Source organism: Poecilia formosa, unplaced genomic scaffold (genome assembly GCF_000485575.1).
Source record: "Poecilia formosa unplaced genomic scaffold, Poecilia_formosa-5.1.2 Scaffold64, whole genome shotgun sequence".
In the NCBI taxonomy this organism is placed as follows: domain Eukaryota; kingdom Metazoa; phylum Chordata; class Actinopteri; order Cyprinodontiformes; family Poeciliidae; genus Poecilia; species Poecilia formosa.
Window position 1 is genome coordinate 903,968 of NW_006800003.1, and position 25,290 is coordinate 929,257.

A 25,290-nucleotide genomic window follows, 5' to 3' on the forward strand; every position below is an offset into this window, starting at 1 on the left:
CTTGTCTGTGGACCACCTGCACTATCCCGCCCAGCCACCTAGTAAGAATTGTCTAGGTATACAACTGGATGGGTTTGTTTTTAACCAAGCAGTTTTTAGAACGCAAACTGTGAAGGTTTGTGCTCAACACTCATCTGATCAAGGGGCAACAAGTGGTTGGTCATGGTGGGAGTTCCTGCATTCTTCCCTCCAACACCCCCCCCACAATCAAACCCTGTGATCCAGGAATACCCAGTTATTAATGAACTGGACCCCTCATTTAAAGTGTGCTGACTGAAGTGTGGAAGACATCTCCAGTGAGAGCACAGAGGGAGGGGGTGAGTTTAGGCTGTGATCACTGTGCTGTGAGTGGTCCGCACCACAACAACACAACACCAGGACAGCACAGTACACAGCTGCGCCTGAGGGCCTGCAGGCCTCAATGGAAGGGGGTCAATACAACTTCGGAGGGGATCATGGAATACCAAATCAGGTGGGGGAATAGAAGGAGGGAAGGGGGATGGGGGGGCGCTCTTTTTCCACCCAAACTCACTTAAACTCAAATACGTTTTTTTCTTTTAGTTTTATATTTCTTTAATTACACACAAGACTCTCTATGTTCCAGTTCCAGGCAGACTGTCTCTTGAAAGCCCTAACGTATAGTGAAATTGGTGGAAAATCGACAGTGCAGTACCCAGCTCAGGGATTTTTTTTTTCCTTTTTTTGGGAGCCAGTCCCCATTGTTCAGATCCCTCCTCCTTGCTTGGGAAGTGGGAGGACCCGAAAAGGCGTTCCAAAAGGGAGGAATTGTTTGAGAGCTCAGTCATCCAAAAACGGCCTTTCAATGTGAGAACTTGGGGAGCCGAAGGAAGAAAATGTCGGTGGCATCGCAGTAAATTACTAAAGCAGCGAAGCTTTAGAAAGGGAAGAAGAAGAAGAAAAGTGTCTATTTTTTTATTTTATTTTTTTATTTTTGAGGGAGAACTACAACTCAGAGGAGAAGCCAGGAGAAGGATCGTGAGAACCGCAAAGCTACAGCCAGATTTGGTGAGTTTATGGCTTCATGCGGTCCGTGCTGTTGTGGCGCTACGCTGCCTGGGAGCATCTACTACTAATCTATCAATAAATTCCTCTACCTCGGTGCGTGTTTCCAGTTGTTATCGTGACTTAAGGAACTATCTGCTTCTTTATCCACCGAGAAACTCTTCCAACTTTCTAGATCATAAAGTGTGTGCTTTTGATAGCCGCATTTGTTTTGTTTTGCTCTTTTAGAAAATCACGTAAACCTCTCCCAAACTGTCTTCATTGACGCCGTTGGTGTTTGGATCTTCGTGTACGACGTGTTCGTCGGCGTCAGATTTGCTTATTATAAGTGGAATTAACTTTGTTGTCGGGCTTAGCTTGTTGTTGATTGGACGATAAGCCTGCGCTTGTGTTATCCAAACTTTTTCCTCTAAACTCCTGCGATGTATTGCAACACAATACACGTTAAAGCAGAGCTAAGATTGCAGAGTGACACGTTGCAGACTCTAGGAGTTGTGTTTTTAACGCGCATTAGTGTCTTTTTGGTTGGGAAATGTGTGCAGGGTTTGCAGGCCGCAGCCTATAGTCGTTTCCATAGGGTAAGGGCAAAACAAAACCTGGGGAGCAGAGCCGCATTTATCCCCATGATATCCAAAGGGAGCAGACTGAAGGGGTGCCGAGTGTGAAGGAGCTCGTTTGTTTCGTCTTTCTGTCGTAGAAAACAGAAAATGAATGACGGGGTTGCAAGAAGTCAGAAAAAAGATAACATTTTTATAGACGGTAGCTGTTTTCAATGTCTGGATAAGCATAGAAAGGGAAAACCATTTGTATTTCCATACTTTTCCCTCTATATAAATGAGCCTGACTATTTATTTGTCCATTTATTTGCCTGTTAGTCACCCGTCTATACATCTTTTCATCCTTATAGTTATCTTTTCGACTAGTTTTTCCAGGTTCCATACTTAAATCTTAACCATCATAAAAGTTTTCCTGTAATTCCAAAGTGAACTATTGTTTATACTTAAAAATGAGTACAGTGACACATTTGAGTTTGGAAAAGAGTGGCGTTTTGACATAAGAAAGGTGAAGCACCCATTTTAATTTACCTTGAAATTTTGCATATCTTTTAAAAGCAGTTTCTATACTGTTCATTTTGGTGATATTGCATGCCTAAAATTAGGTTTATTCTCATCAGTTTGGTCTCCTGTCAGTGCAGCTGCCCATACAACAAAACAAGCCCACCTGAGTATATTCTCCTCACCCTAAAGTCCTGCTGTCAGAATGACCCTATTAAAAGCTTCTAGTAAAGAGGCAGCCGCTGGAGCTGCCTTACGGGAATGTAGGTGCTGTCAGGAGAGTCTGTCCTGATATCATCCTCTCATTCAGGTCTGATTTAATGAGAAAAAAGCTTGTCAGTCCTCCAGGCTGCTAATGAGTGTTGGCCAGGAAGAGCAGGAGGTGGAGAAGGCCTGCTGGAACAGCCGCGGGGGCTCAAGTTTCCAACCCCAGGTGTCGTTTTGTGATTTGGATTACATTTAGCCTCCGCCGCCTCTTTACATGGAGGGGGACCTCTGTAATTCAGTGACGGACATGGCATCGGACAAGAGGGCCCGATTGTTCCCGCTGAATCAGTGTCACTTGGATTAAAAGTCAAAACGAATGGCCTGGCCTCCCCCAATTAGGCGCCGGGCCTATAAGCGAATTAATTGGTCTCAGTAAAAAGAAGGGGGCCTTGTTGTTCGCTCGTTGGGCTCTTGTTGTTTTTGCTGATCATCTCTGACAGGCGGGCGGATCAAAGTTGGAACTAAATGATTCCAGTCTGATTATCTGCCTGTTTTCTCACACTACTTTGGCCTTTTTGATTAAGTAGGAGTGCCATAAGCTCCTAATCAACTCCAGTGCCATTACACTTCCCAAGCCACTGTGAAAGTAGATTTATTAGGATGACTTAAAGAGTTTTTCTTGGCTACTAAGGCAACTTTTGACTCATGTTAACCTAATCAGCAAAAGTAGGTCTTTTTTTCCCCCCTTGTGGTTCCAACCCTTTCAAGCAATGCTGACAAATATTTTAGTAAATATATCCCCAGTCCTAGGATTACTTGCTTTTGCTCAACCTTTTCTGACCTATAATCATGATATCAAGCTAAGACGATCTGGTTTTCTTACTCAAGCAATGGCTGATGGCAATCAGGAAAAAGAAAGTTGTAGTTTGGCATTGTAGTGAGGTTTTATACCAGAAATTCCTATCATCCAGACTAGACTGAACAATATGAATCTAACTCTTTGAATGTAGTTCTGAAAATTAACTTGCAGGAGATTCTCATGGGTGTGTTGACCTGATGTAACAACATTACGGCATCTCAGATTTTACTTTGATTCAAAGTAACATTTATAAAATGATCTACCTAGGGCAAATAGTTAAGACTACTTTAGATGTCAGCAACTTTTTTTTTTAACCTTGAGAGCCTTTTAAGGAATTTCTACAAAGAAATACAATTAAAACAGAGCCACAAAATCTATTTGACCCTTAGAAAAGGAGACATCTTGTAAAGTTTCTAAAAATATATTACGTAAAATTAAATTTTCTTGTAAAAATGACTAACTTGAAGTTATTTTTTTTCACATAACAGCTATAACTTCTTTTTAGCTGAACTGCTGACAACCACCACAGAACGCTGGTGCTTTTGGTGGCAAGTTGCATAGCCATACAATACAAGTGGCTTAAAGTGGGTTCACTCCATCCAATCTTTAGTTAAATATCTTTCCTTCAATTGGCAGAGAAGAATAGGAAGTCTTCTTTCAGTCAGCTGACTGGCAGTGTTCAGCCATAGACTGGGGTACGACAAGTGTGATGTCATTCTGCTCCGAATGCAAAAACCTGAGCATTTTTGATACTGCAGCTGCCTGAAATATTGGTTTACCTTGATGCCAGTGACTGTAACTCGAGCAGCGCTTTCACACATATCACAAATCTTTGAGTCACTAAAGAAACAAGTGGATTTAGTTTGTCTGGTGTGCTTCCACATCTGGATGTAAATCAAAGTCTATAAAGTCTGTGTTTTAAGATTATTTTTCAGATAAGAAACAGCCGGCGGGACCAGAAGGTTTTCTGTTGGCGCCTGCATCTCACGTTTGGCACGCAGCAGTTTGGACTCTGGCGCTGGAAAGCGGCATTGTTATTACTAGTGGGTGTGACATTGGCATAAATTGACAAAAGAGGAAGGGAAAAAAAAATCCTTCCTGAGGGCGTACTTTCATCTTTCTGACAGCAAGTATGCTTATGCTGTCATAGCAGCCTGCAGGCCGAATCTGTGGGCCTTTTAGCCGCACATGTGCGCACGTGTTAGTCGTCCAATCAGAACCATTTCTCTGCAATGGAATGCCTCACTTGTTGTTTTGATCCACAGCCGCTCTCACCTTTGCGGTTGTTTTGAGATTAAAGCGTTAAAGGAAGACTTTTCTTTTTGAGGGAGAAGAGAAAATGATTTGGCAGCAGTTTGTTCCTTCATTCTGAGTTGATGCAGCTTTTACGAAGGCAGCCGTTGCCAAATATGGCTGCTTCATCCTCTGCTGATCATAATGTCGGCTTGTTGACATACAGTGCATTAGTCCCTGTGGCGCTGACAGATTGAAGGTTTGGGCCCCCAAGAGGGAGTTCCTGTGTCCAGTCGGACATTGGATAACCTAAGAGGGACACCTGGGCTGGCAGGTGGCCAGGGGTCCGCGGCCCCCTCCCCCTGGGGCTGCATACCTCTCTTCTCTTGATCCTTACTGCCAGCCAGGCCCACAGAGGGGGGCATGGAGGAATGCGATGTGAAAATGGAGGGAACAGTGAAGGAGAAAGTTTGAACAGAGTTGAGAGGACTGTAGTTGAAACGATTAAGATAGTGGGAGAATGAAAGGTATGTCGGGAAAGGAGCCGAAGAATCATTTATTTGCAGATTGTTTAACCGTGAGATGTCTAAAAGGCTTCCAGCATTTTCTAACATATTGTAGCACAGATGGAAAATTATTCTTCTGAACAACCTCGCTATGAAATATTCAACTTTCTGCTTCCTGATTAAATCTCACCTCTGCTAAAAAGTAGCTGCATTAATGAACAGTTGACAGTTGTCTTCCTTTCGAAAGCCTCATTGAGCTGTCTGTGCATTTTCTGGCTTCTTTTTTTAAACATCACACTGATTCTGAAAATAGCTAGTTGAGATTTCTCTCTTCAGTAAAATCTTCCACACTCAAGAAGTTTAATAAGGCACGTTATGCGTAGTGTGTAATGAATGGTGTTCGTCAAACTGGACTGGCCAGTTACAAGTAAAATTGTCATATTCTGGTCCCCATGTGATTATTCTGCTCAGAAGAATCCTAATTTTTATATATATGCTATATAACTTTTACGTAACTCTTTCATAACTGTTCACAAGTCTATCCTTAAAGGAAGGGAACTACTAACTCTATAGTTAAAGCACAATCTGTAACGGGAAAAGCACACAAATTATACAAATTGATAATATAAGACGATAAAAGCCAAGTCATGGTTTATGACAACCTCATACAGGAATAGGAACGTTTTCTAACAATGTTGTATTGGACCTGTTAACTGTATCTGATGGGTAGGTAGGGGTAAAAATCCCCCAACTTTGCAGGGAATACACAGGGAAATTTATGTCTATGGTTAGTAATGCCAACCATGCAGATCTTGCCAATATGAGACGCTTAAAGCTGTTTAAAAAGGGAGCATTAACAATGTTGCCTTTGTTACTAAAATTACTGAGAACTCCTGTTTAACAGCAGGGCTGTGTAACATTGAATGCTGTCCCTCAGAAACGCGGTGCGACGTCAGCTCTTTTCTGAATATAAATGCTTTTTGTTTGAACACAATGACCTGATTAATAATTTTGTATATTTGCAAAATAAATAAATAAATAAATAAATAAAATGAATGGTACAACAATCAGACTTATGATACATTTGATTGGTCAGTGTTTTCATTTCATTTACTAGTGTACGTTTTGTATCTTGTGATATGTACCAAAAGAAAAAGAAGAGTTGGGAAGCAATGATCTGTTTTGAAAAGAGGCAAATGAGATATGCTCCAGTTCCTTTTATTGGGGTTTAATTTATAAACACCTCTGTCTTCTAACCTGCAAGGTCTTACTTTATTTGTAGATTTCCAGTGAAGCAGAGAGACGGACAGCTCTGCTGCCTTGGGCTGGCTTTTAGGCAAATTAGTGTTTTATTTTCTTTCGCGCTATTGTTTGGGTAGTTTTCAGTTTGTGAATAAAATATGAAAAAAGATGTTTACAGGTATTCTTAGCATGTCGACAGAAAACAGAATCAGACTCAACTTGCGTGACAACTCAGATCTTTACGAAATCATGCTTCAAAACTGGCTGCAAAATCTCTGATTGGTGCATCTCTAAATCACACTTGAATTAACATCTTGATGGTGATTATTCTGAACCTTTGGAGTTAACTTCATTAGTTTCACTGCTTCAAGCAAAACTTAAGGCGCTCTTGATTGGATAATGAAGTTATTCTAGCCTTCCTCCGGGTTCCCTTCTACAGACAAACAGGCAAACACGCAGTTTTCGAGTGCTGTGTTTGCATCGTTAGATCATTGATCAACTCCAGACTCCACTAAGAAAGCTCTCTGTGTGTGTAGACAAATAATTCAGTGTGTGCAAAGCAGATATTTGGACAAAGATTAGGGGGGCGTTATTACGAGCCAAAAGCAACCCAGACGCTCTAATAGATCATTTGCACACAGACTTGAGGTCTGCGCTCACACTTCAAGCCTCGCAGTTGCGTGTATTTGGGAAATTTTCAGTCATTTTTTAGGAGGCTTGCCTGTCTGACAGCAAGCTGTCCTCCAGGAATATTAACTGCACATTGTTTTCCTTTCTCCAGCAACAATAAAAAGCATCAAAAAGACATCTAAGGGGAATTTTGTTCGTGTTCCAGGTCTTTAACCAGTAATCAGATTTATTGTGTTGCAAGAAAAGTCATCATTGAAGAATGTCAGACTGGCAGGAGAAGACATGATTCAACAGAATAAATCACTGGGCACCAGATCACTTACTTATTGGGCCCCTGAGGTTATCAGAGCTGGAATTTTCCATCGACAGAATGGCTCCGTCTGCTTGTAAAAAAGTTGTGTGTGTGTCGGTTAACGTTTTAGTTTCTGATATTTCTAGAGGAGGGATTGTGGACATCTGCGGGCGGCTCTGAGTGATGGGACAAGTGGTAGCTCTCCAGCGCGTCGCAAACCCAGCTCCTGAAACCTAAAGCTGTTTTTTTTTCTTCTTCTTCTTCTTCCAGCTGTTTGTCCTCTCCACTAAACCGTTTCAGATCCACCAGCTCTCACTTCAAAACCTACAGCCAAACTCAGCTGCGCCATGTCAGACACTGCTGACGCCCCATGGCCTTTTCTTCAATTTCCTGCTTCTTCTCCCTAACCCTGTATCTGTTGTTGCTATAACTTTCTCCTTTGGCTGTTCCATACAGCTGCACAGCCTGTCTTTGCCTTATCTCTCCCTCCTGATGTCTCCCCATATCTGTTTTTCATATAATTTTTCATCCGCTCTGCTTTTCTCTTCTTTCCTTCGTCTCCCACTGAGAGTTTTAGGGCCAGGCAAACTCTCGCTCTCCCCTTTCCTCCCCCCACCCCCATCTTCTCTGGGTTCCTGCTGAATAATGGGGAGAAATTGCTCTTGATTTATAATTGGTTCCATTCACTCTGATGCATGAGCTGCCAAAAGAGTTTGGGGGCCCCTTTAACCCATCCAATACCCACTCTCCCTCCCTCTCGATGTTGCAGGAACACACAGGGAGCAGACTGCGTGTACAGTATAGGCAGCTATAAAAGCCCACATTGGCCTGCAGTATTTTATCTCTCTGGCTTGAGGATAAGTGGTAGCCTGTGTTTTTGCCTGTTGACATTTGGTGTTGGAAAAACTTCCTCAGGTCTGCATGTTTTTGCGCCTCTGTGAATATACTTTTACCATGTAATGGTGTGATCGCTTGTTCGTGTGTCACAGAATGGTGGTAGTTAAATGAAATATGTGAGCGTTAGGGGTGTAGTGACACATCCAGCTCATGAGTTGAGGGAGATGCTCAACTTTTGGGTTCACGGGAGCCTGACGGCACTAGTCTTTTAGCTTTACGAATAAAATATTTCAATAAGTGTATCTTTAAGAAGGGTTTGGTCCAGGTTTGTTGTCTTAAATGTGCACTAAAAATGTTCTGTGTCTCTACAGAAAGGTTTGGTAACAATTTTAAAATTGTTTTGTAAAGGGTTTGTGAAATTATTCAGTCCAAAGCAGGCCAGTCGCCTCACATCACACCAGTAGCTACATGTTGCTCCTTCAGTTTTTATTCATGGCTCCTTAAACACATTTGACACACAGAAAATCATCTGGGCCTGGGGTCAAATGCATTTCAGTCACACATATGCACAGTTATCCGCACATGCAAAAAAGCAACAGAAAATCAGACGCATCAATTATCATCAATAAACACATCTAATAAAGTGTTAGCTGAAGAAAGAGTCTTTAAGATTGGAGTCCAGTTGGCTTTATCTGGGTTTGGAAAAGTGCTATAGAAAAAGATTCTAGATACTCAGAAAAGTGTCTGTAGAGCCTTTGTGGAGTCTTTGCATTTGTATTGTGGACATAATGTCTGCTATCCACAAATGAAAAGGATTAGTCCCAATGGCTGCTTTCTTGTATCAGGTATTTCCATCAAGATTGGGAGAATCCAGAAAACTAAAAATCCAGGTTCAGGCAGAAAGTGGGCTTGGTGTATCAGTCAAATATTCTAGACCATGTACCTGTTGAATTGCTTTTGAAAAATAAATTTAAAGAGTTTCAAACATATGATATACAACAGGATGTCAACCCTCAAGCAAACATCTTCATATCCAGAACCTACAAGCAAAGCCTAAACTTTACTAGAAAAGTCCCATGGTGGCAGACATGACTCAATTTTTTGTCAAAAGTTACAAAAAATCCTTCATATTTTGCTCCCAGATGGTGAAAAACTGTCACCCTGGCCATCACTTTCTTCTTTGTTGTCTTTCTCTCTTTCAAACAATCCTTCCTCCTTCTCTTCTTCCTCACCTCCCATCAGGTCTGGGTGGCCATGATGATCCCGTCCTGTTCCCATGGCCCCACTGGGCATATTGGCATCACTATCCCAAGCCTAGGAATGTGGGTGGATGTGCTCACCATGGCATCATAATTAGCTCTGCGCGGCTAATTCGGCCTCGTTATCTAAATTATGCAAATGGCACTGTGCCTAATTGATTAGAACGCCGCCTTCCTCCACAACGCAGTAATGTCCAGATCCCATCCCTTAATCCTCCAGACGCTCTGTAGCTCGTTAGTGCCGGATTGGATGCAGGGGTGGGTGTAAAGGAGCGCTTGGACGGGCAAACAGCTTGTTAATACTTTGTAAAGCATAGGGATAAATATGTGTGTGGGTCTTTAAGAGAGCGCATTTTGGAGGGGGGAGGGATGCATTCTCAGCCTCATTAGGGATGCTTTTGATGTGTAATTTTATGGCATGAGAACGGGGGTGTTTCGAGTGGGTGTGGGGTTGGATTTGGACTGATCCCCTCTCCACCTGTTGAGCAGTATTTTCTTGCCAAATTAGACTCCATAAGGTTCCCTTCTGCCTGTGGAGCGCTCCGGGGGGAATGGGACGATAACTGGGAATCGACATAGGATCTGTTTGTTCCCTGACAAAGTCTTTTCTTGTGTGGAATATAAAACAAGAGCAGGGAGAGGCAATAGTATTTTCACTCTGAAGCAAAATGGCTGATTTGTGGAAAAAATTATGTGAAATTACTTTTTGCTTTTTCCCAGTTAAGGCATCTTTTTAGTAGGTTTGTAGATCTATAATGCATGTATGCTGATGGTATATTATACTTGTGCAATAAACTGACGATGAAGTAAATGTATACCAACTTTTGGCAAGATAACAACCAGCTTATCAATGGCTACATTTTGGGTCAGCAGCGAAGCACTCATTAGGATTATTCTCATTCATACAGATTTGTAATTTATTATCAGCCAGGTACTTTGACAGAGGTGGAAGTAATGAATGCAGCATAAATTGAAGGAATTATAAGGTTATCCTTTAAAACAAAATTTGATTTTTATTTAGAGTGACTTACTAATCTGAGCTGATTAAAGGAAAATTGGAAGATTATGACCACTTTCTTTTTGAGCAGTGTGTCTCCAGAGGTGACAGAGGAAACTCAAAAAAAAAAAAAAAACTGAAGTTTGTCTACATGGGTTATGACTAGCAAATTAATGAAACAATCAAATAATTTGAATGATACTCTGTTTACCAAATGTTAACTCTGTGCTAACCAACACATTTTCCAGGAATAGTTAGGAATGGCTCGTCCTGCTGACATATGCAACCCATACATGCATGGCTTTAAATTTTTTCACTACCTTCAGAGGCAAAATCTACCCAACTGCATACTGGGTTAGGCTATAAAGGGCCGAAATTAATACTAAACGGGTTCTAGCATTACTATCTAATGATAAGGCTACCAAACAGTGGGTTGAAAAGAACAAGTATGTGGATTAAAGTGTTTATTTTATTTTATTTTATTGTTTTAAATTTCTGCCTAAAAGCATGAAAAAGTAACACAAAAAGATCACAAAATCCCTTCTGGATACACACTCTACAGAAATGATCAGTCTGTCCTCCAGTGCCAACAGAAGTTATCTATACGACCCACTGTCATTTCTATCATTATACAGCTTCATTTTATCATCCTACCCATTTTTAAAATGACAATGTTAGAAAAATAAATGATGTGGCTCATTTCTTTAAGGCTCTGACCAACATTTGTTTAGTTTTTGTAATGTTTAAGTAGCTGAAACATTCATACCCACAAAGATACAAGTTAGGAGCTTTGGCAATGTTCACCACAGTGTGCCGCTGACCAACTAAACAGGAATCATGTTTGACTTTTTCATGCCATCACTATACGTCACTTAAAGTGCCCCCAACTATTATTGGCACCCATAGCAAAGCCCCAAAATGATTTTGTCTGTTATTGCAGTATCATAACTTTGAAAATAACAAAAAATTCAGAAAAATGTTAACTTTAATTGCCCATCTTGATTTTGGAAAAAGGAAAAGTTACTCACATCATATTTTCCCCATTTCTACAAAAAGAGCAATGTTCAGAACAGGTTTAAGAATTAATGCTGGCTTACTGTGTGTGTCTCACCACCACACACAGTGAGTAGATGGTACGTAAGTAAAAAAAAAAAAAGAAAGCTCAGAGCCTCACCAAAAATCCTTGTCTAAATTTATAAAGAGGGTTAAGGAGTTAAAAAGGTAATTTGAAGGGATTATCTTGGAGCGTAGTACTTTTACCCCAGGATTGTTCTAGCACCAGAACTAGTGCATTACTAAAGGCCGAGTTTGTGGCTAGTAGCACAGTTGTTCATAATACCAGCTTTGACAGATGATCTATGGAACTTTTGATTGGACGAAAGAACACGCCAAGATCAGCCCACAGTGAAGTTTGCTCACAGCAGCAATATTTATTGTAATATAATTAGATGTTTGCTGTGACAGAATTGCAAAATGAAATGTTTGCGCCACAGATTTGTTGAGAATGTGCTGATTGATGGAGAACTCATGGGTGGTTAAATTCAGAGAAGGGCTTCTTGTTGTTTGTGTTGCATGTCCATCTCCCGTTAATGAGGTCGATGGTAAATTGGGCAGAGTGCTGGTTTGTTAAGCTACCTCACCACTCGTCTCATCGCGCGCCGCTCGGCACAAATCCCAGGCGGCGACCGAGAGGCCAGCGACCAGATTGACGGAGTAAGGGGAAAATATGTTGGGACACTCTCACAAACACTCCCTCTCATTGACGAGGCTCTGCTCTCTCCTCCCGCTCGCCTGCCAGTCGACGTCCTCTATATTAATTTAAGTTGCTGTTCGGCTTTCCCAGTCACCGCCCCCACTGCCGCTGCTTTCATGAACTCCTTTTTTACCATTTCACATCAATCGATAAAGGCATTGACCACCCCCCTGTTCTTCCCTCCTGCCTCCACAGACTCTCCACTCTCTAACCTCTCTGCCATGTATCCTCCCCCCGTCCTCTCTCTTTGGTCATTGAGCAGGGCCCATCAGCTCTTCCCCGGGCCCTTCAGAGCAGCGTCTCCCTTTTCTCCAGGGGTCTGCGGGGTCTTTGTCCATGCACCGGCTCACTGCTTTACAATGACTCTCCACTCTATTAAGGTGCGTTCTGCCTGTTAGCGTCGCCAGGGGCAACCGGCCTCCCGCATGGCAGCTATGCGGCTCGGCATTGTGGGCCTAGGGCTTGAGCGGGGGCAGTTGAACCCCCGGCACTCCTCACACTTGACACCGCATGTGTTTATCTAGAGGGGGGGAGCTTTGTGGTGTTTGGAGAACCTCCAGAGTGAAATGTTGGGAGGGGGCATGGAGGGTAAAAAGACGTAGAACTGCAGGAAGGGGGGGCAAATTTGGGGAGGTGATAAATATTCAACAGCTCAACTCCTCTGGAGTTACTACCCTGCGAGCACTTCACCTCCTCCCTCCCTCCTGCGTGCCTTCTCCATGCCAGAAAGCAGATGGAATGTGAGAGCTCAGGGAGGAGGCTCCAGTCTGGTTTTATCCAATTAGCAGGGTTGTCAAAATGAATTTATCCACGGAGGCAGGGGGACAATGGGACTGGCAGTGGCCCGAGAGGACAGGGTCCCTCGCTGTCTTTACTTAGCACGCTCACAATGAACTTCTGTCAAGTGACTCTCCTGCTCATCATCTTATAAGGCACTTGCATAGCTATGGTCATGATACATGCCTGTGCACCACAGATACTGTGTTGCATTGTCTCTTAGTTGTTCCTGTTTTGGGGTATGTTTGTTGGGACAAGTATTTATATCTCATTAAGTTACACCACATGTTGAAACGTTGCTGTTCTGAGGGTTTTTTTTTTTTATCTTGTAAAATATTTATGCCTTGCCCTGTATGTGACTATGTTTTAGCTCTTGAAGCATGAGGCAACAGCCTTCACAAGAAAAATTAAGCCTTAAGAAAAGACCAGAATTTATGAAGCAAGTTTATAAGTTTTCTGCCTTGATTAGATGACTCTCGTAGTACCCGTTATTTGGTCTAGATGTAGATCGGTTGGTCTTGGAGATGTGGCCAACAGCTTTTCCAAGAGCAAAGCAAATATTTTAACTCCAATGATGAGATAATTTTCTATGCAAATGCTATTTTATGACCAGGATTGTGTCAGAATGAGATTCTCAAGATATGACTACCTTCAGTCAAAGCCCCGCTTCTCCAGGTATTAACTCGCATAGCTAAAATATTTACATTTTGTATTAGTTATCAAGAGCTTATTGCACAGAATATTATCCTTGTCCTAACTGAAGTTTAATAAGCTTATATCGGCAAATAATAAGTAGGGAAATCTGTTGGCGCTTGTTCTCTCTCTCTCTCTCTCTTTATTAAACATTTTCACTTCATGTTTTTCAAGAGCAGAAACATTTCCAAACAACTGAACTTGATTTTCTTTAATGGAAGGAGAGAGTGTTGTGTTGTAGTTTGCTTTCATCCTGCTGAATGGCCAGTAGGGTAAGTAGGGATGCTGTTTCACACTGGTTCTTTCCCTAACATCTTACTGTACATGAATAAATTTAAATCTTAGGAGAGGTCTAAAAAAACAGAAAATGTTGTAGAGGTTCTGAAACTAAAGCTTCTAATAATCTTGATAGTCCTCAGTACCAATAAACCAAAGTAATCCATGTCTTGGTTGGCTGGAAACAGCTGGATCATTTAAGAGTACAGTACGCCACCCATAGCCTCCCTGTGTAAAACACAAAGTGGGAGATTTTGCTTTTTAAACCTCTTCACTTTTATAAAAGTCATTCTGGCCAGAAACATTTAACACGTTCTGGTCTCAGTACATGCTTGACAGGAAAGATCACTGGTGACTCACTGCCTCCTACCTCCACAATCATCTGCTGTTTCATAAATAACCACCAATAAAAATGGTTCCAATGGTTTGAGAGTTGATTAAATGGTGTTGGTGTAAGCCTTATATGATGGTTATGAAACGCTGTTTCACCTAAAAACCCAACCACATTTAGCAGGCATTAATAACCGTACCAGAGCTGGCTTCTCAAATAAAAGCATTTTATTGGCAAAAATTGGAGACTGCACAATTATTCTGGCTGAATGGTTACTTTTGTAATTAAAGGTGTTTATTTAACATGAAACAAGCTGCCACCACAATAAACTAACTGCTCTTAATGAAGATCCACGACTTGTAATGTTAGGAATGTGTTTTCTTTCCATCGAGCTACTCTACAGCCATCAAAGCAGCTCTATGAGAAGCTGAAGTTATATAACTTTTGTTTTTTTGTTCTTTGTCGCCTTTCATGAACGTCTTTAGGCCTGATGTCTGCTCTAACTGTTCTCTGTTCTCCAGACAGAAAAAATACCCATAAATCAAGCGGAAGCGGTCTGTTTTAGTTGCTTGATTCTAAGAAATTCTTTACTCTATCTTTTAATGTGGTTACAGAAATGCCATTTTCTCCTTGAACTGCCTAATTTGGAAAGCTCAAGCTGTTTTATACCTGCAATGCAAGACTGTATTTTAGAAGTTCGCCATGCTGCGGTGTTCCTTGTGTTGAGGCTAAAACAAAAAGGTCTCGGTATGCAAACACAAGCCGAGCTGCTAATTTAGTGGAGCTGTCCGGGTGGATGCTCTGTGTTTTATCAGTCACCCTGATGCGTAGGAGGCTCCATCTGCCTCTATGTCTGTGACCTCTCTGGGAGCGATGGATGGAAAAACTTGGACATAGATGTCAGGCCAACTTTTCATCTTGAGGCAAAGCAAACAGAGGACCCAGCTGACTAATGAATCAGACAGACAGGCTCAGAGGAACAGGGCTGCCTTTTAGGGACCGATGATATACGACGAGGGGCCTACTCAAAACCGCTGACACAACAAAGCATTATCTCTGTCTCTGCTCATGTCATGTCGTCCGTCTGCCGATTTTGCAACAAACCGAACAGGTAAGCGGTTTCAAAGCGGGGCAGCGTAACCCGTTGTGTGTCCGCTTGGCTGGTCGCTCAGTGTGGTTTACAGGTATTGACTCTCGCAGCTGTGACAGGTGCTCGATACACATGTGCAGCCAGCTGTCCTGAGTTGTGTCCATAATGCAAACAGCCACAGAAGCCACAGGCCTTCAGCTCTGCTGCCTCCTGGATCCAAGCAGTTTGCTGTTTGTTTACAGAGTAAACCCGCTACCGATGGGCCTCTCTGTGGACAAGAGAGTGAATGAGAAGGAACAAATCTGCGAGGCTTCCTCCAGAGGTTACAGAAGGCACCATAGTTATTTTGTCTCTGGTCATTTTGATACTATTAGTCTGTTGGTCTGTGAAATGATGATGATGATAAAACAAAAACTCCTCGAGATAACCACCAGGTTTTGAGAAGATTGATAAAGACTTCAGTGTCTGAATGGATTTTTTTTTTTTAAATTCAGAGCTAATTGTCATCTAAAATAAAATAAAAACCAACAGAATATAGTTATGTTGTCTATAAAAGTCAGTTCTTCCAGGATAATTGCTATTAGCAGAACAAGCTAATAATGCTAATGCTGTGTTTTGTCCAGAGATGACTTTAGCAACTAGCTATTCACTGACATGTAATTGAATGTATGTTGCATTTCAATGATTTATTGTTAGATCAGAACTATTTATTTATTTATTTATTTATTTATTTATTTATTTTTTAGCCTACAAAAGTTCTGCGTGGAACCTTTGTACTTGCGTGTTGTTTCTGGTACGCCCTTAAAGCTGACACACAAGCAACATCTGTGAATAGCAGCAACGTATGACAAAGCTGCTACTCTTGGCTCGCTACGGATCAGTGTTTCTGTTTCTATTCCAATTCCTGCCTCAAAACGATCTGTTAGGATGTTGGACAAAAAGGAGTTGGCCTATCACTGGTTTATTCAAGCCTAAAATACCATCTTAATGCAAAACATCTGCAACAAACAAACGGCAGCAAGCAAAGATGTTCCCAACGCCATTGTTGGGTCCACAGTTAAAAATTTTAAAGTGTTTTTTCAAAGAAGTTGCACGAATGATTAGGGGTTCCTGAGACATTTGAAATCTGAATGGGTAGAATAAGACTTTGCCTGATGGATGAATAACCTATTTAAGAGAATAAACAATAAATATCTTTGTTTTTGTGCTCACTTGTCTATTTATTCAGTAGTTTGGCAGCAAATAGGGTTTTTGAATTGAGAATGTAGTTTATTTTGTTGATTTATAGTTTTTAATTAAAATGTGATCAATTGCAATTAATTGCACACCCTGCATTTAACTTTATGCAGTTTTTACCCACCCGGTGGTCATGCCAGATTTTGGCTTTGGTGTGGTCCCCTTGTCATTGAAAGATGGGGGGGGAAAAAAACTCTTGGGACTGTCAGACTTGTAAGAAGTAAAAAAAAAAATTAAATAAAATTACAATCCATATCAACACACTATAAATTACATCGGATGGGGAAGGAAAGCAGTACTAAAATCTACTCAAACTGAAAGCATTTGGGCCACTCATGAAGTCTGACTCACAGAATCTGCTTCGTGTAAAAGCCTGCCTAATAATTGCTCATTTCAGGAGTCCTCGCCTTCTATTTCAGCACTCTTCTCTCAGCAGCATGCGAGTCCACCATGATTGATTTCAAGAAATAAACAGAAGATCACATGTTTTCTGCCTTTTACACCAGAGTATTACAGTTAGGACAAGGGGCCTGTTTCTACTGGCTAGGTACTTGTGATGCTGCATCCAAACTGACACGGAAAAAAACCCCAAATTTATTTCAATGTGTATTGAGAAAAAAAAAAAAAAAAAAGTCTGTTGAAAGTTACAGTAACTTGCAGCACCGCACATTGTGTTTTCATGCGAATGGCTTGCTGCTGCTGTTTTCATCTGAATTCATCATTTGGAGTTGTTTACACATTCAGGTTTCTGCAGAGCAATGTGTGGTCTGGTTTAGCAGTTGCAGACATTGGGAGCTGTTTTTCCATTAGCCTCCTCTGCTCATTTTCAATAAATGTGCCTGGCAGCAAAACGTTTTTTACGGCTCCCATTAGATGATGGAGGTGCGCTGTAAGAGTTTCCACTAACTGTTTCTCCTTTTTTGCCCCCCCCGCCCCCCCAATCCCCAACCCATCCTAAGCCCGTAACACAAGTCTGTATTTGTGTGCGAGAGAGCGCCATTAATCGTTCCTCCTGCTCTAATAGGATAAATGTGAAAGTTGTGTTCTGCTTCCACTACTGCAGGACAGCTGAGTGTGTTCAGAGGCATGCAATCGTATGTTTGTAGGAGTAAAAGGGGGAGAAAGAGAAGTTCACTTTTGGAGGACCACCCTCCTCATCCTGACGGGAAGTTGTTAGTTTAACCTGACAGGAAAGAATTCAGGAAACTTGGCTAAGACGACAGTGGAGAGAAAAGCTCTTCTCTGTGTGTTAGCTGTTCGTATACCGGCTATTACTTTCAATATATTCTGTTCTGGGGGATAAAATAGCACTCCTCTACCTTCAACACACTCATCACTGCTGGGATGTACATTCCCCCCTCCCACATCCCCTTCTTCTGTCCTGCCTCTCATTAGTTGCTCTTTGTCCCAGCTCCTGAATGCTGCCTATGTGTTTTCCCCTTCTCCTCTTCCCTCCCTCCTTCCTCCGTCTAAGCCCCTCTACCTGTATCGGTTACACCTGAGTGGGAAGGCGGCGGGCTCAGGTTACGGCCCGCTGAATGAGGGCGCCCCTTTGATGAGTGCAGGCTGGAGTGCGGGTGCAGGCGGAGGAATGGGGGTTGAGAGAAAAGAAAGGCTTTATTTGTGTCTGGAGTTTTGGCTGCTGAGGGTGCTGCAGAGTGCAGCCACCTCACCTGGGTTGTGTTAATGGCTGCCTGTTTTTGTTCGCGCGTACACAAGCTAGATCCGAGCTGACAGAGGAGTGCATGTATGAGTTCAAGGGCTGCCTTTTTTGGTGAGCGTTGTTTGTCTCCCAGTCGAATCGTGTGTTTTTTTGGCGCAGGTGTTGGTGTTTTTGTGTGAGCCAGTCAGATTAACTGTGCTTAGGCTGTTTGTTTTCACTGCGCTAAGTATGTAAATGACCCTCTAATCATTATCTGTTGTGTTTTTCAGGGCACAGTGCATGGAAAATGTCTGGAAAGCAAGACTGGACTCCTTGGATGAAAAAGAGAAAAGCTCCAGTGTTTTGTGCTCTGGGTGCAGTTCTGCTGTGCTGCCTGCAGAGCGGCGCTTCAACCACTTGTGAGTTCAAAAACGACTGAAAGTTCATCTGTTTCCACTCCACAGGGCCTGACGGCTTCAACACAGGGAGTGAACTGTAATTTAATTAAACTAAAACTCACTTGATGTACTTAATTACTGCATGCAGGGTCTTAACTTGAACCCCTTATTTTTTTCCATTTCTGTCCTCATGATTTATAGTTAATTCAATTCTTTCTCAGTAAATTACAATCAAAGCTATCCACTACTTTCAGTTTATGTCTGCCACACTTTCTCTTTCCACTCATCTATTAATATGTTTGGATACAACACTTAGAAATTGTAGGCTGAAAAATGACTGCGACACAGTTATTGTGTATTGAAAGTTTTTTTTTTTATTGATCTTATGTAAAAGTAAAGTTTCATAAGAAACAGATTATTTTACATTCCCTGTAAATTGTAATCATCACAATGGACAGGAATAAACACATTTAAATATATTTACTGAAATAATAGACTTTTTTCACCAATATCCATTTTTTCACCAATATCCATTGAATATGCTTTAAAAGAATGTTAGATTTTAGATTTCTTCCACTATTCTGTAGTTTTATTAATCATAATAACACCGCTCCGTGCCATTTCCGACCTCCTCTCATTGGACGGTACTCCGTGTAGCCTCCCGTTCCAAGTGCCCAGTACATTTAGTTTTTCTAAACACCTGGTGCATGATAAGTCGTGCCAGGACGTTTTCTGGCTTCAACACAGGGAGTGAACTGTTTTATATGTCTGGCAGCAGCAGTTTATTTGAAATAGATTTGAATAAGGAGGTAATTTGGACGGGCTTGGATCGCCACCATGAGCGAAACTGGAGATGAAAAGAAGCTTTGTATAGAAAGCTGGAGTCGGTTCCTCATTAATCAAATTAATCAGTGAAGGTAGTTGATTGAATTATTTGTTATTAGTCGATTTAGTTTGATTAGTAGGTAGTACACCAACATCTACACCAAATTTGATGTAGATGTAAAGTTTAATAGTGCATCTATATGGATAAGTAGGTAGATGGAGAGAAAGAAAGTTCTCTTAATTAATCTTCCATTCATCTGGTCCATTTGTACAAAATTCATGTATATTCTCAGTATTCCTCTTTTTTCCTTCCTGTCTCTGTGCTTTCCAGCTGGGACATTTGAAAACTGACTACTGTTTAGTGCATTCGTTATACTCTTTTTGTATTTATACTTATAAATGTCCTCAGAAGGGCTGAGAACATGGCAGGAAAATGTGTGTGAATCTGCGCCACTGTGCAGCCCATGTACGAATCTTGTGTAACGCAAAAACACCAAATCTTACGAAGTATTTTTGACTAGTTTCTAGTGGAAATATGTTAGTATGCTTAAAATAAGATGAAACTAACTTACAAGTAGCTGTTCAACAATGTAAGAGTCAAAACTTCTTCAATATTGATAAGGAAGGTACTAGTTGCACTGGCAGATTATTTAACTATTTTCGCTGAACAGTTTCCTGTAAGTTAGCATAGTCTCATTTTCAAGTGTGCTAGCATATTTGCAAGAGAAACTAGACTAGAATACTTAGTAAGATCTTGTGTTTTTGCTGTGTAGGTTTCACACGCTGTTCTGCTCTTAACCCTGATCTCGGCGCTTTTGTATATTCGTCTCTTCAGATGAGGTGCCGGTGTTCACCGAGGAGCCCGTGTCTGTGGTGCAGAAGCTGGGAGGCAGCGTCGTGTTGCGCTGCAGCGCCCGTCCCGCCTCGGCCAAGCTCGGCTGGTGTCTGAACGGCGAGCAGCTGTCGAGCGGCGATCTGGGCGTGGTGCTGGTCCCGGGCAGCCTCCTCATCCCCGCTCTGACCAACCGGACGCTGGGCAGATACCAGTGTGTGGCCAGCACCGGCGCTGGTTCTCTGGCGAGCGTGCCTGCTAACGTCACCGCTGCCAGTGAGTAGTCGCCCACACAAAACCGTAACAAATAAACACGCAGGCCTCTTTATGGTTTAGTCAGAGTATCCAAAAGGCTCCCTCAAGTTGATTTTCCTCGAGTAGAACAAAAACAGTGAGGAGGTGGTATTTGTTTGCTTAAAAGTTTTATCAATACATTGTAAACTCTGTACTTTTCCAGCGGTTATAGCCTGTTTGAATCTGGGCTCTACTGAGGGCTAAAACTATCTGACGTTTTTCTTCTTGCGCTGAAAATCGGATGAGAACTTCAACGCTCGTGTGTTCAGTTGGACAAAAGCAGCTGCTTTGATAGTGAGTCATATTGATCTATTAGTTAAAATAAATGATTCCTCATGCTTTCAGTGCTTGGCTGCACCAAGTCTGCACTCTTATATTTGATATGGATCATGGGACTGAGAGAAGGCCTGAAACTGTGAAACATGAGCTTCAGGAATGGAGGGGACCCTGGGGCCGGGGGCCGGTCTGAGCAGGGGGGAAAAGAAGGGACCGGCGCTCACCGTGGGGGCCCTCTACCTTCAGTGGCTCCTTTTTTTATTTTTTTTGCTCCTCTCAACTCCACATTCCACTCCACAGGGCCTGACAGCAGGCCTGGTCAGAAATTACGGCCCCATTATTGGGAAGAGGGCTGGAGGGAGATAAGACTGGTGTGTGTGTGTGTGTGTGTGTGTGTGTGTGTGTGTGGGTAGGGACTGGGGTTGGCGGAGGATATGGGTTTAGGCAGGGCTGCTGTTAACAGTATTGTTTTACATGCACAGATGTGATTGATGTGTGAAGTTGCCTCAACTTGGGAAGCTCTGGGTGTTTTTAGGCCAGTTGAGACAAGACCCTGACAGGAGATGAGACGAGACGTCACACTCACACTCTCACACATCTCTCTCTCTCTCTCTGCACATTTTCACTCCCTGTCACTTTCTCTCCTCCTCCTTGTTTTCATTGCTCTTTACCTTCCCCTGTTTTTTTTGTTTTTTTTGTCATCTGCAGCACTGATCTCTTCATCTTTCCTCTTTCCAGCACAGCATCTCTGGCGCCTCGCAAAATGTTTTCACATTTATTTCCTAACAAACACAGACGTTAATGTATTTTATGGGGAGTTTATGACCAACAGAACCGACGGTATAATTACGAAGCGTAAGGAAAATGACTCCTGGGCTTTTGATTCTCTTCTCAAATTGAAATGTAAAACTTGTGGTATGCATTGTTTCCAGCCCGCTCAGCTGCAGATCTTTCAGGGTTCATCATCTTTTCCCCTTTTGAGTCTAAAAATGTTGCCTATTTCGTTTAGCTGATTTTCTCCGTCTAACCTGACTGAACTTGAGCTATTTAGCAAATCTTCTCCCGAGTCTTTTGCAAAAAACATCCCCCCACAGCATGACACCGCCACCTCTTTTTCAGTGAGCATTGCGTGCTCTTTCCATGTTGAGATAATGAGTGTTGCGATAAGTGCTCCGAGAGATGTGCTTTAAACCTCTCCAAAAGCGCCATAGGTGCATAAATACTCCTGCAAGGCGTTGTACACAGGCATTAACATTTGAATGTGTATAAATCATGCTGGAACATCCAGATGGGGAGCTGGCTTCTGAAAAAAACAAAACAAACAAAAAAAAAAATGTCTCTTGCTTTCCTCTCCTCCTGAGCCCTCTTAACTGTACGCACATGTTTTTTACCATCAGTCTAGGTTGATTCCAGACCCTCTGCACCATCCAAATCCACCCCAACCCTCTTTTTTCTTTCTCTCTGTCTCTCTTTGGCAGTACTTTAAAAGCTGCTCGCTCAAATTCCTGCGCTGACAATCAAGCCCCGCCGTATATCTGCACAACACGTTGCACAAACATGTTCGGATTCAGACGCAAAAACACAGACAGGCCTCCTGCTGCTGCGCATAAAAATGATGAATACACTGTCTCTTCTTGAAATATTTTTCGTGGGCCCTGCCAAGCTGCCCTGGTGTGGGAGGTCTGCTTCACTTTATGCATACAATCAATCCTCTGTGCGTGCAGGGATGCTCGCTCGCACAAAAAAAGGTCTCGCACGCGCGCGCACACCTGAAAGGTATTCTGAAAGGTTGTTTCGGTGAAGAATGCGGGAGGGGGGAGTTAAACGGAGGGTTCAGAGGTGTAAATGGGGTTGGGGGGGGGGGGGGGGTAGAGAATAGATGCGAAGGCTGGGGATGTAAAAACGGCACCCGATTGATTTAGCAAATGGAGCGCCACACACACACCTCTAAAGCTTTGCATGCCCTGGCTTGGATTCTCATCTTTCAGAATCGGCGCTGACAGAGTCTTGAGATGGAGCTGTTGAATGTGTGTGTGTGTGTGTGTGTGTGTGTGTGTGTACCCTGATCTGCCTCCCTCATTTCTCCCATCAAAGCTCCTCCAGATGCTGGCAGGGGGTTCACATCCAGCACGAATGGCAGATTAATCTGCCGTGGACGTGTTTGCGCCAGTGATCTGACTACATCGTGGTGGAAACCAAAGCCCTGATTGAGATTTGCTTATTGAGTCAGAGCCGTGTATAAATCTGATCAGCTGCTCTTTTTTTTCTCTCTCTCTCTCTTTTGCAGCTTCCCTCCTCCCCCTGTTCCCCCCTTTTCTTTTGTGCTAAAGTGTGTGACCGGTCCAAGAACAACACAGGAGTTATAGCACCTCTGGAAAGAACGGAGAGCCTGTGTTTGTTAAGAATAAATCAACAAAAAACTGGTAGACGTTTAATTACGCTCCACAAGAAGTTTTATTTATCTTTCATTTCACTCTTGAACTCCTCCTTGACGAATTTCTCCTGCTCTCCCTCCCTCTCCAAAGCTTCTCCCTGCCCTCTTTTTCTTCCCTCGGCTTTTGCTTTCTGGGGTTCTGTTTGGTTCCGGCCTCTTAAGAGCAGGGCTTCGCCGCTTCCTCTCGAAGCCCAAACTGGAAATCTGCCCCTGTAACTCTACTCTCTCACCTTTGACCCGTCCTGCTCAGCCCTCTGGGCCGCTCAGGCTGGGGTTTTTTAAAGGAGGGGAGGAGGGTCACGGGGTCAGATGATCATCTAGGCCGCGCAGACTCTGTGTCTGCAGGAACACGGTCGCATCGCAGCACATGGCTCCAGTAATCCCGCTCCCACGTTTCCCACAGGCTCCGAATCAGTTCCAGTCCCGAGCTGATGTCGGGGAGGATTGATGAGACCTCCTCGGGTAGTACAGAGACCCCCTTTTTTTGGCTTTTGAATGAAACTATTTTGATTACAAGAAAAAACAAGAAACTGGAGTGATTTAAAAAAACAAAAAAAAAATCATTTTTTATGAAATTCCAGCAAGTTTAACTGGATCACACAGTGGGGAAGAAGAGAAACAATGTGGTTGCAACACAGCAGAGTGAAGCTGCTGTGACAGACACTCAGCACGGAGACAGCGCAGTTATTATTGCTCAAAATATTGTGGTTTCTCTGCTTCGAAAGCTAAGGACTGACTGTGTACATGTGCAGCTTGATGAGTTTTATTCGGTGCGCTTGGCTGCTGAAACGAAGCAGTCGCGCAGCTTTCTGACCGTTTCCGTCATTCTGTGTGCTTGTTGCAGAGCTTCGGGATTTCGAGCCCGACATCCAGCAGGAGATAGAAGTCGACGAGGGCAACACGGCCGTCATCGAGTGTCACCTCCCGGAGAGTCAGCCCAAAGCTCAGGTCCGCTACAGCGTCAAACAGGAGTGGCTGGAGACGTCCAAAGGTAACGCTCCTCGTTCTCGTCCCGCGTCCCATTTCAATTCCTAAACTGTCTCCATTATTTACAGGAATGCTGTAATCCTCCCCTCTGACCGCTCCGTAATGCCTGCGATAAGGCCGTTATCTGGGGAATGTCGCAACGTGGGAATGTAGTTGTTTATTTTTCAAATGGTTTTACTTCTGAGTCTCCTGAAAGAAAAGAAAAAAGCTCCAGTGGTTTGTCACTGGTATGCTGATGATGCCTGGGAGCCGTAGGTACTGATATCTGCCTCTTATCTGCGAGGAAATGAATTCCACATTGTCGAAAGCTGGCGGATTGTTCTGACTCAGAATCGAGGGCGCCACTATGTGGCCAGTTGGGATAGTGCAGCCTTTTAATGGAATGGCTCTGAGGGCTCATGTTACAAACCAAAGTTTTGCAACGTGGACTTTTTTTTTTTTGTTGTTGTTGTTCTTATTTTCATTTAGCTTCTCTTCTTTGTCATCCTCTTGTTCCAAAGTGCCCTAATGTATTTTCAGCTGCCTTTGTGCCTTTAATGACTCTAGAGGCCAAGTAAACAAACCCTGACCACAGAGTAAATTAACTCTGCCAAACACCTCCATAAATCAAACTGTTGCTAAAGGTGGTTGCTAGTCACACATTTTGTCATAACTGTTGCGAGATATCGAATACAGTAGTCGTGAGTGGATAAAAATACTTTGCTGTGCCCAGAGTTGCCAACATTTGAGTTGAACGCGCAATACACCGAAGGACCAGATCTGTCAAAAGCGGTTCGTTTTCAGCAAGAGGGTTGTCTCGTTCTGGGAATCTTAACATTTTGGGACAAATGTATCTGTAGAAATAAAGACATGCAGCACGTCTCCTTTACAAAACAGACCATACATTCAAGTAAAAAAAAATAGAATTGAGGCCATCACACAATATTCAGATAAACAAATTTAACTTTTGGGTGAAAAAGCTTAGATTTTCCTCTCTTTGCGTTGGATTATTAAATCTTTTTTTCCCCCCCAACCATCGCAACTGTTCAGAAGCTTTAAGAAGCTCCCTGCGACTTTTCATTATTTATGAGGCGCTGCGACAGAGAGCAGTCTGTTACACGGCTCAAACAGAGATGACATGATTAATGTTGACGTGTGGGAATTGCAAAAGACTGCCAACATTTCTAAAATCCAAATTTCCATGACGAAGGGATTAAACAGAGAAACTTTACTGCAATAAGTTGGGTAACTAAGAGTTGATAACAGGGAACATATTCTTCTTCCCTTAGTAACAACTTCCACACTGAAATGTGTTGTTGTAAGTGCA

At 42.6% G+C, this 25,290-nt stretch overlaps 1 protein-coding gene across 1 annotated transcript in view; it reads left to right on the forward strand.

The window, feature by feature from the left end:
• The first annotated feature begins 765 nt into the window (after positions 1–765).
• Positions 766–25,290, forward strand: part of boc (BOC cell adhesion associated, oncogene regulated) — a 33,694-nt gene continuing 9,169 nt past the window's right edge. Inside the window, exons 1-4 of the mRNA XM_007554544.2 lie at positions 766–1,026; positions 18,229–18,357; positions 19,997–20,269; positions 23,842–23,988. Coding sequence (XP_007554606.1) covers positions 18,246–18,357; positions 19,997–20,269; positions 23,842–23,988 — 532 coding nt within the window. The 5' untranslated portion in view covers positions 766–1,026; positions 18,229–18,245. The remainder of the gene's footprint in view (positions 1,027–18,228; positions 18,358–19,996; positions 20,270–23,841; positions 23,989–25,290) is intronic.